This window comes from Pomacea canaliculata, linkage group LG13 (assembly GCF_003073045.1).
Source record: "Pomacea canaliculata isolate SZHN2017 linkage group LG13, ASM307304v1, whole genome shotgun sequence".
NCBI classification, from domain to species: Eukaryota; Metazoa; Mollusca; class Gastropoda; order Architaenioglossa; family Ampullariidae; genus Pomacea; species Pomacea canaliculata.
Window position 1 is genome coordinate 14,894,674 of NC_037602.1, and position 12,066 is coordinate 14,906,739.

At 44.3% G+C, this 12,066-nt stretch overlaps 1 protein-coding gene across 1 annotated transcript in view; it reads left to right on the forward strand.

The window, feature by feature from the left end:
* Positions 1-2,998: 2,998 nt before the first annotated feature.
* The window catches only part of LOC112554466 (A disintegrin and metalloproteinase with thrombospondin motifs 7-like), a 42,559-nt gene continuing 33,491 nt past the window's right edge, over positions 2,999-12,066 (forward strand). The window contains 1 exon segment of the mRNA XM_025222247.1: positions 2,999-3,070. Within this exon segment, the coding sequence (XP_025078032.1) occupies positions 2,999-3,070 (72 nt within the window).

The following is a 12,066-nucleotide window of genomic DNA, read 5'->3' on the forward strand; positions in this document are numbered from 1 at the left end:
AAAAAGCATATCTTAAGAAAACCATCCTGTTTGATACAAAAGAGGGCTGGCCACAAATAGACCCTACTTTTAGAATAGAAGGGAGGTAAGTCTGCGCACTCTGTCTCGCAGGAAGGAAGGAAGGGGCAGAGGGCGGAGGAAGTGATTTTTGACTTGTGTTAACATGTCGCACTGACAATACTACAACATCTCCATTGCCTAAACCCTCAGCATGATAAATGTTACCGGGGGGATTCGTTGTCTGGCAGGGGATCCGAGTGCACGACGCCTGGGTAGCATACCTGGAAAATGTATTTCTTATATGACGTCACGATTGAGTTAATCTGCTTCCAAGCATTCTGGGAAGGAAGCATGGCCGCAGCAGCTGCGGTATCTTTAACTCGTGATGTAGTAATATCTGTTTGAAAACCGTTTTCTTCTCTCCTCCCCCCAAACCACGACGTTTACACCTGTTGATTTCATTTGTGCAGAGCTTGCAGCAAAGGAAGGAAAGAGAGGGGAAGGGGAAAAAGAAAATCAAGAAAGAAAATAACAAGATGGTGAAGATAAAACATCTGTCTGTCAATCGGTGTATGTGTCTGGGTGTGTTTGCGTGTGTATGTATGTGGGTATGCGTGTGTATGGATGTGTGTGCGCATGCGTGTGTAAACAGTTTGCGTTCCTCTGTATCAACAGCTGTCATATGTTGACAATCCCACACAAATTCGATTGTAATCCAGGTGAAAACCCATCAGCTTTGTGTTTCTGTATCGCTGCCTACACCACAGCCAGACGCCATATGGCTCGGAACCTGCCTGGGCAGCGACGAGAAAAGCTCACAAGAAAAGTGCAGATTAAAAATAAGCATAGATGAAAGGAATGAAAACATCACTCAACCACCCTCACCCCCTACAACCTCCATCTTCTGCAAGTGGACGAGTTTGTGGGTAAGAGATTTGTGTATCCAAGCAACAAAGATCCAGAAAAATTACTGACATAACACATTGATAATTTAAACGATGCAAGCTGTGGGGAAAGGGGGGATGGGTCAGAACTCTGTGTTGTTCTTCCTTCCTTCCTTTTTTCCTTTCTGTTCTCCTTCCTAACACGTCGATCCTCGTTCTTTGACAATAGAAAGCAAACTAAAGCCATGAATAACAAGGCAGCTGTCGCCCCGACTATAAAGGAGCTGTAAAAGGAAAAGCAAAGAGTTTCGAAAGCCAAAGCAAACACATTCATCAGTTAGGAAACAGTGAAAGAGAGACGGTTACACTCTAAAAGGATTCCATAAATGCGTTGATGGTGGTGACTGTATGCACCCCCTTACACACACTATCATACTCCTCCACCCCGTATACACAATCTATTATACCCGGACGAGAATCAGTGAAGGGAATATACAAATGATGAGGGTGGTCTACAGACTGGGGTGCGGGAAATGACAGCTGTAATGGAATGACAGTTGTTGGGGATGACAGCCTCCTGCTGACGAGGGCGATCGCGTAGGTATGATTAGCAGCTGCAGACAACACTTTTGAGTTTTGATGACAGGTAGATGTGATCATCTTTGCAGTGAGCAACGCATGAACCGAACACAAAATGATGTGACACCTGCAGTCCGGTATTCCCTTCTAATGCCAGCTTTCCTTGATGTTGACAGTGATGCTTTTATCGCGATGACAAAGCGAGGATCACAGCTATGACCGCTGCTAGTTGCATCTTTCCTCACCCTCTTCCTCCCTCCTCCACCCAAAAAGAAATTCATGAACGACACGTGGCCCCTAGTTGGAGGACAACTGCAGTTGACTCTTAGCGAAATGCTATTTGGAAAACGAAATGGAGTTGACCTCAGAACCGCGCTGGTCACGTGGACTGTTTGCGGTCACAGTCATCAGGTGGGCGAGATTTTTGGGGCCGGTTGACAGGAAACACTTCAAGTCCTGCTTTGTTCACCGAGGGCTTTATACTCACTGAGTCCTGCAGGAGTCACGCGGCAAAGCGACCTCAGGGGCTCGCACAAATCCGCGAGCAAATGTCGCAGAGTGTACCCTGGCCCTTATGCACACATCGGTTTTGAAAGATGGCGCAGTCTTGAAAGGAAGACCGGACATAGAGACCCTGGGTACAAGTCGTTTTAAAGCAGGTTGTGAAAAAAAAAAGCTGATGGAAGGCATCTTATCTTTAGAGGTGTCGTCAACGTTGACATCATCATCGACACTGCTCGAAGAGTTCAAGACTTTGCTGCTTGAATTGACATCGACTTTTTATTTTGGCATTTAAAGTGGATCATGGCATCACTTGTTGACTGATTGATGTACTTTATAAAGCGTCTTCAGAGAGTGTCCCACCCCGATATAACTCTAGCTGAATGACAGTAATGGGACAGTAATGTTCATGGAGTGCTCCATCACGTGTTCGGTGCTGGTGCATTTATCCCCCTTGTACTCGCTGGTGTTTGCAAAGAATGGTGCCAGTCTTCATCCTCTAGGTGTTCCAGCCTGTAAGATTCTCTTTCTTCTACCCCTCACACCCGCTATGAAACGAAAGTTTCACGTCCAGACCCTTTTTTTGAGCCCACATACGAAAGCCCTCTCATGAACACGCTTTTATGGGAAAAAAAGTTCTCTTGCCTCCCCAAGACCCGCGTTTGGGGGCGCTGCTGGCAGATGACGTCAGATGTCGTCAGTTGAGAGCCGTTACCCGGGACCAGCACAACGCGCAGATGTGTCAAAGACACGAGGCCGGGTGTCGTGACGACGAGTGTCATGACTCACGGGCGCACACAACAGGCAGGTAACGAGATGAGGGCTGACATGAGGCTCGCATTATCCTGGGATGTGCCAGCATCCGTCATGCGAGGGCTGAGTGCTCTCCCCTTCCTCTCTCCACGCGCATGTCTGTGCGAACTGTAGACATGTTGCGCATATAGCCTGTCACGTATGGTAATGAACTGTTGGTAACAATATATGTGTGTATGTTATTGTTATGCAATGCATGTGACATAAAGTAAGGACTCAACATGTATGAAGGTGCGGGTACAGAGACACCTGTCATCACGCCCACCCTGTCCGCCATTATGAATGCTGTCAGCGTCAGCTTTGGCAGAGATCTACAAAATATAATAGGGCATTGCACTTGCGAAAGTAAATGTGCCTCGGTGATTTTTTTTAAACAGATAAGAAAAAAAAAAGAAAAAAGCTCTTAACACATTTATCTCAGAAGTGTCTTCTTCACACCACGCGTCGTCCCCCTGCCCCCCATTTTCCCCCTAGGTGCGCGCGCACACAGTGGATTGAAAGCAATCACACGTGCGAAACAACGAGATTGTGCTGACATCGATGATGATGAGTGACTGTCCTGACAGCCAGACCGGGGAAAGGGGGTTATGATACCAAAATTATGGCTTCCGTTGTGCAGGCCAAGGTCTCGCCGTGGGGTCATGCGACAGTCGGGCTTGTTAGCGAGCCTCGTTGTGAGACAGAGGCGGGGAGGGAGAGTGTCTATCGTTATGTAGACAACGGTGTTCGCTGGCAAGGTGTTGAGATTTGTCATACATGTACAATGTAAGACAACCGAAAGGTCAAACTTCTTTTTCGCAGATGTAGTGTATGCTTTTCTCTGGCGAGGTGTAGGTGTGCTGTTCTTTACTCAGGTGTGGGCGTGAGCTGCTCCTTTGCCAGGTGTAGGTGTATGCTGTTCTTTTCCCAGGTATATAAAATATAAAAATATAAAAGCACGTAGAAGTCCCAGAAGCCGTTCTCACCTAAATCAAAGTCTTATTTTATTTATGTTTTACATTTCTCTCTCAAGTGAAAGTTCTGCTTGAAAACGCCTGCCTCAAGGAGAATCAAAATACGTATATAAATAAAAATATGTCATACATCTAGATGGTGACAAACTGCTCAGTAGACGGTTGTTTTTTTTTTAAGGGTGAGGTACAGTTTTGTTGTCTATTTTTGCCACCGGAGGTGGAGAAAGATCAGACAAGTAACAGGTCATAGTGTACCTCCCTTCCCCCTCCACACAGCGTGACCTTGAACTGCAGCACCAATAAACACACCCACTTTATTAACCCCTTTGAAGAGACACCGTACACACGGATGTTTATGTTCGATTTCAGGAAAGTCAGACTGTGATGTCTAATCCTAGCCAATAACAGTAAAGATATAAATTTTCTGTGTCTATACACACTTTTTATTTTTGTATACTTCTGTATTTTGTCTGCTTTTTTTTTTAACCCGTGTCATGCATGTCTTGAATTGTCAAGTTCTACTTATTGCGGCAATTGGTGTGTGTGTGGTCAGTCTAGACCTCTTGCTTGAAAGTATATTATAGGTGGATGCATTTCATGCAAAGCAACAACCAACCAACCCACCCACCCACCAACCAACCTGACTGTTACTTAATATTTGATGAGAATGCTTGAAAGAAAACCTACAAGCCGCCAGGCACGCGCTGTAGATTGAGACGTTCTACCCGACACGTGCACGGAGATAGGCAAGTTCTAGTCGACTCCATTTCAAACTTCGTGCTGACATACTAAATCATAGGTCAGAGTTCACCCTTCCATGTCTGCCTCAAGGTTTCGGATTGCTGTGGCGCCGACGACAAATGTCTTTGGGTTCCGAGGTGAGCGGGAAATATTCACGGTGCTGCCTCCGGTCTCGCAATCACAACATCTCTGTAAGACGAGGAGCCTGCGCCGAGGTGTCGGCTTCATCATTGTAGCTGCTGGACTGCTGATTAAGGGTGGCAATTCCCATGAGGCCATGAATTCACGGAATCCATACAAAACTAATCAGGGGTATGATTAGGGCCTCTTGCACACGCCCATGTGGAAGCCTGGGTATTTGTTCTTCACTGGATCCTGACGGTGGGAATAGAAACATTCTCGAAGTCGGGTGTATGGATGGTGAAGATAAAATCACGGAGACATGTTCTGGTGAACTTTGGCTGTCATTTATGGGTGAAGAGTGTCAAACACACGGAACTCAGTTCAGGAATGCTGACTGGCGATAATATGTTCTTATTGTATGTAGCACAAGTTATCATCCTCACATCGAGAGAAAGATGAACAGATGGGAGGGGTGTGTGTGGGAAGGTAAGGGATGCATGAGAAAAAAAATTCAGAACGATAATATTTTGTTATTGTTGTAAACCTGTTTGGTCCTGCGACTAGTGAATGGTGCTACAGTGTGATAGCTACCGTCTGGTAGTAGTAGCATGGGGACTGACTTCAATACCACGTGACTGGACTTAGAAATGGACAAGAAACCAAACTGTGCGAATACTGTGTTGTTGTCGTTATCATCATCATCATCATCATCATCATCATCATCATCAGCAGCAGCAGCAGCAGCACTTTAATTAATGCGATGCCTAATTTCCCATATTGCATGTCACAGCCAGATCAGTTCTATCAGTTTTTTTGTGTTTTTGTTTTTGTTTTTTCTAATGACAGTGCACATGGGAACCATTTCCACCTCCTCACACTTCATGTTACAATCACAGCATCTCACGCCAACACGAGCAAGTGCGGACATATTTTACCGAAGGGTGGGATGGGGAAAGAGAGGGTTGGAGGAGAAGGAGGGAGAGAGTAACAGATGGAATCAAACCTGCTTCGCCGAGGTCTGCACGATGCTCGCGGACTGGAGGCTGCACCGCGTTTTATTTGTGTCTAAGGTTTCTTGATGGATACCCCGCAAACAGCTTCCGATGTTTGTTTAGATGAAGCGACCCCTGGGCTATGATAGTCTTGAGAAATTCTCGGAGGTGAGAGGCCGGGTGTAGACACGAGCAACACCAATGTCCCCGAGCTTCATTTTTCTTTGCTCTCTTCTTTACCAACAGTTTGGAAACCCATCAACATGTATGTACTAAACAAACAGAAAAACCGTTTTGCCTTTCAACATTATTTTCTCTTGTATGTCCGTTTTCTCTCTACGTATCTGTCTTCTCTTTCTTTGACTTGTTTCTCTCATTCTCTTTTTGGTCTCTTTCTCTCCCTTTCTCTGAGTGCGTGTGTGGTGTGGGTGAGTTCTTGAATAGCGTACCATCTGATAAAAGCCGCTGATTTACCGAGTAAACAACATGACATTTGAAGATGGATATTGTATTTTTTTTTAAAGTGCATCTTCAGTTCAGCAGTTCACTGTTTTTCCCATACACTTTGCCAGAGTTATCTGCGCCTGTCTCAGTTTTGTGTTGTAGTTATTGCAAACAGTTTGAGAAGACACATTTTATGGCTTTGGAAAGAAAAAGATTTTTTGAACAAACAAAGAAAAAATCTTTCTGACTGAGGCTATAACTTAACGACAAAAGTGTCATTCAGTACAGTAAGCAAACCATTAACTTAATTCTCACGCAGTCTTGATGATGATGATAATGATGATGATGATATTGGAAAACACAACAGAGAACATAATCTTGGTTGTAAAGACACAAAAATCACTCCAAAATATAGCATTGTATTGGAAGCTAATAATGTTTTTTAGATACACTTTGGCGGGTAGAAAAAAAGACAGATAAAGTTCCCTCTGACCCAGTAGATGTGAACTGTGAGTGGTTCACAATGGTTTACGACATTGCGTGTGTAACGAGGGCCCAACTCTCTCCTTCCGGATTTTTTTTTTTTACATCACTTGATAAATGAGGGACTGTCATCGGGAGAAGCTTACATACTTGTTAATCGTGTTAAAATTTATGTGTGATGTGATTTGCAGGTCGTGTTAATGTTTTACCAACACGTTGCCTAGAAACGTACGTTTATCAAACGTAAAAGTCTGGAGAAAAAGAAAAATAATATATGACCCCACTGAAAGTCGTTTCCTCCGACCCCATGAGGTTCGAGACTAACACGCCAACTGCGATTTCGACCATTTGAAAACGCTTTCTCACCCCACGAGCGCCTGTGGGTATTATTAACATTGAGGTCTACTTGCGCCAGCAGGTCTTACTTTTCTTTGTGATCTTTGGTGTCAGCACCGGGGCTTGCGCGAGAGAAAGAACCTGCCCCGGAAGTAGTGACCTTGCTGTGCCCGGAAGCAATCATACAATACATTATCGCGGCTTTCCAACACGCGACTCAAGCACATTTATTCTGTATTAGAAGTGGGCAATTTTTGGTACCCTCCTCCCACTACCACCTATCGAGGGCTTGCTGCCCTGAAACATTTGGTGAGCACGAAACGAGGGCCGTGTTCTACGTCACGGTTGTCATATGAGTCATGGAAATCAGCTCAGCAAAGATGGCCACGAAATGTCAGGTGTCGCTCTGTGTGACTGCTTATGTAATGTAAAACATTTTTATTATGTATGCATCACTTCATGTTTTTACTGTTTTCGGCGGACTTTGCCCATGACTTCTCGTCCATCTTTAAAAATTGTTTTTTTTCGGAGAAGCAGCCTTGCTTAACTCGTCGCTAATGAAGTTTGGAAGTAAAAGGCAGAATATCATCGCCATCATCTCGCTAATTTAAAAGCTGCCAGCTTTTTTTATTGTTTCCTTCTAAACATATTAAGACGATAATAACATTCTATGATGTTTTCTCTGCTTTCAATTACTTTATTAGCTGGTAGCGCTAAGTAGCAATTTTCCATCGCCCATTCCCATGATAGGGGCGATAACAAGGTAAGAATCAAGGATGTGTGTACATGCACGTGACCAGTTCACAACTTCCGGTCTTCACGTCTACCCAATCTTTGCAGAAAAAAAAAATAGCAAGAGAGACCGTTTGTTTCATGCATTCTCAAGACAGGCGAAGATAATTCTTCAGCGATCACCCCCCACATGATGGCGCTACCTGCGAAACTTTGTCTCTCTTTGTCTGATCCAACGAACTGTTAATATTGCGATCCTTGTGCGTTTTCACCACCAAAGAATTTACCTTCCTGTTGACCCTCGGAAGAACTCGTTGCGAGGGTAATTTTCTGCACGTGGAGTTATCTGCCCATGGCGTCACCTTGACACATTCTTTGTATTCAAAGCGTTTAATCGCATTGTCATTTTGTTCATTTTTTTCAGGACATACATGCAGAGGAACGTGTGAAGGCAAACATTATGTTAACAGGTGGCCTCTTGCATTTGTTTCTGACCAGCTGAGCGTATATCCGGTTTGGCGTTTTCCTCGTCAGTTTTCTCCCTTGCATTGTTGTCTGGAGGGAGGAAGCGATGCGAATAGAATGTTGGAGGTTGAGTACAGGGTTCGGTTTCTCTTTGCCGCATAGTTTCTTTTGTGCACAAAGGGCTGCTGCTCGGATCATGTCACGTAAGAGACATCACAGATGCAACATGAAGATAGAACAGGGAGGGATGCAGGAGATCGTGCTTGATAATCTCTCCAGGGAAAGGAAGGTTGAAGGAACAAAGCGTCTGAAAGGAGGTATGCAGTTCCGTATACAGTTTATTGTCATGGTGACAGGCTCAACGATGTCTGGATACCCAGAATTTTTGCTCTCCGGCCAAAAACCAAAAAAAATCCCCAAATACTAACTCTAAGCCTATGAAACTCCCATTACTCAGCTTAAACACTCACAAACATCTGTTTGGACGGAGAAAATAGTTCCATTCTTTCGCGGAGTTAACCGACTTTTGGAATTTTTTTTTCCTTCTCGATAGAGCTCTGTTTTCACTTACCACTGCTTTCTGTCTGGCGAAGATGACTGACATTTCAAAGGTTCATTATTGCCACTTTTCGTTTCACGTGTCTTGCGGAGGACCAAAGCAGGTTGTACTGACCTGATAGCCAGGTATGCGATCATTCACGCACTCGCACGACTCCAGTCTCACTTCCGGTCGAAATTAGTTCACAATACTAATGCAATTCAATCAGCAACCCTGGTGTGGCACTGAAGTGGCAGGGACTACATCTCAAACGAGGAAGTCCACAAGAGGGCCGGCTACGTCACAGGCGCCCATCCCGCTGCAGGAACAACAGCTACCCTGGCGACCACGTGCCGACAATAACGGAAACGCCGACGATTCTCGATTCTCTCCGGCGACGATGAGGCTGGTGACCGCTCCTTCATACCGTGCAATGGCGCCGGCTGAACAGGCGGACTTCGCTGGGGGAGCATTGGAGTCAGTGCAGTGGCAGAAAGTTGTGTCAAAACTGAGCAAAGGCAGGAAGAAATGGGAGACAAAGCAGTAAAGATGGAGAAAAAGAAAAGCACCAAACCTTTCACATGAGCTGCAGTCAGGAATTCCAAAGTTGATACTGTGTGAAGACACCTTAATCTTGGAGGACTTAGTTATATGTATGCATGTGGAGTTGTGACCCTGTAGCAGGGATTTATTTATAAGCAGAGATTATATTATTAGACGAGATAACTTTACTCGGGATTAACAATGGGCCGGATGCGTTGCGGGGTCCTATAATTGAAAAAGGTCAAAGCTCAACAGGTGAGCTGAGAATCTCGAGGTCCGCCATCTTAGATATGACTTAGATAGCTTGCACGTGCTGTAGGTATTTAGTGGTGGTAAAGCTAACCCGGATTCGTCTGTGTTCATGACTGCGTCCCACCTTTTGCCGAATTAGTGACTCTCCATGGCTTATGAGTAGAAACCACGAACTTGTTGTATCACTGGACTGCTGGCAGACGATTTTTTCCAGCTAACTACTAAAACGAGGCTGGTGTGTACAAAGCTTCCGGTTTAGTTACATTTATTGTTCAGGCTCGCCGAGACTAACAGCGGAGAACTTCGCAAGAAGCTAAGCGTTGGTCTCGGCAAACAGACAGCAGTTCACTGTCCACCTGTACACGTCCATGGTAGAAACTTTCTCTTGCCCACTCAGTCATGTGAACCCACTTTTATTATTAGAAGTAACAGGAGGTGGAAGGATAGAGTTGAGCCCTGCTTTCTTCAGACTTAGACATGATGAACCACCTACATCTCATTGCCCCGTGGGGACACTAGACTTTACAGGAATTTTGTTTACCACAGCACCACAACGCTTTTCACATAACTTTGTAAACTTATAAAACCCAAAAATAAGATATTTTTTCTTTTACGAACGTGGGCGATAAACGGTGCACCCCCCTGCAATTTTTTCAAAAATTTAGTAGTTGTCTTCTAAAATGCGTTAACTCATTGCTGTTTGCCGAGATATATTCTTGCCAAGATGAGGGTATCAGGGAGCCGACGACAGCATTCTGTAACTGCTAATATCTCGAGTACGAGAGTGCCCCTCGGTAGTACTCCAAACGTGCGATAAAACTGACCGGAGTATTCACATCCTTCTATCTATTAATCTTGACTGCCGCGCTTAAAGCGGATGTGAGTGGCTCGTCTGGTGCAGGCTGCTCCCACTGGCTGCACAAACACTGCGCGGACAATGAGATTCTGTTGAATGTACGGTGAGATACGCGGGTAGGTACCGGGGGTGAGTGAGGGTGGAGAGGGTGGGCTGCTGCTGGGTGGACTCGAGTGCGTTTTGTCGCAGATACTTCACTCCAGCTAACCGTTACACCGAAACACTTCAGCAGATAACGCGTTGAGATAACATCTGTTGGGTGACGTGAGCTGAGCTCATAGGTGTGAAGGGGAGGCAATAAAGTAATGATGATGGGACAGAGTATTCTTCCTTGAGGATGCTGTTGCTGTTGTCCTCTCTCGTCTTCCTAATCCTGTCAAGAAGAAGAAGAAGAAGAAGAAGAAGAAGAAGAAGAAGAAGAAGAACAACAACAACAACAACAACAACAACAACAACAACAACAGCAACAACACAGAAAATATATAAATATTATTGAAAACTACATTTCAGAACTGTTGAAGACTTTTCAAGTTACAGTTCTTGAGTCTGTTAGAAAAAGACGGTTGGTATGATTACTATTTGAAGATAGGATGACTTGGAAGAAACTAATATTATAAGTCATGGTTTCTTGTATGTAAGAATATATTTTAGTTTTGACAGTATTTTCACTTGAATTCCGAAACCGATGTCTTTTGAAATAAGACACGTCCAAGTAATGTTTCCACATCCTGGTGAGTTTTACACCAACAAACAGTTCACTGAAATCATTTCCTGTTCTCCAAGGGATTTCATATGTGAACGAATATTATAATATCCCTGTATGGTTTCGTCAAACAACTGGCGCTTAGTGTTAAGTTCCAAATCGATGGTTAAATAAATCTTGACTGTCGAAAGTGTTGTTCCCGACAGACATATGAGAAAGTAGACAGTCGTCTAATACGATAAGCATGAGACCAGTCGCAGATAAAAAGGGTTAAATCGAGCCGCAAACACCACAGGAGTGCGCACCCTGTCCTGCTGTCCCTACAGGGTCTGCAGCGTGTCCTGGGGGACTTACCTAAGCCCCTATTGGCGCTGCACACACTAGACAGTGTTTGTGTTCAGATTGTTTTAAGTTTACTTTGCAAGAGCTTCGTTTGCTTTTTGAGTAATTCTTTGCACAGAGTGCGAACATTTTTTGAGCTCCATTGAAGACCGTCAGACGCCCCTGCGATCCACGTGTTGACCTCTTTGGCCTACATTTTCATATTGCTTCGCAAACACTATTTTCAAGGCATTTTTCAGTGAACGAATATTTGATGAATCACTGTGTTTTTACTGACATGACGACTCCCTTCAGAGAGTGTATGAATGAAGGAAATTGCCATGTTTGCTTTCTTACTTCACACGTCCTTCTCAAGAGTAATATGCTTTGATTTTACTCCAATACACCATTGACATCCAAAACAGAAAAAAAAATTGCTTTGACATTTGTCTGCCAAGAAATAAATATATTTTGTCCAATTTGCAGTCCAGGATAATCAAAAAAAAACCTATGTCATAAAACATTAATAATAATAAGAATAACAATAAGAAGAAGACAAGAACTCTAGAAACAGTTTTCAGTAGACTGACTCCAAGTATCCTTTAAAGATCGCAATATTTTTATTGTTTCGCACACTAATCATCGTGCATATGCCAGCATCTCCGGGTCATTGACCGCCAGACGAGACTTGGCGTCGCCACAGTTATCAGACCTCCCTTTGCGGTCCACCTCCGACGGTCCCCGGAGGTCACCAGGTCAACACCTAGTGATGGAATGACTAGCGGCTAAAGTGATGGAAGTTCAGGT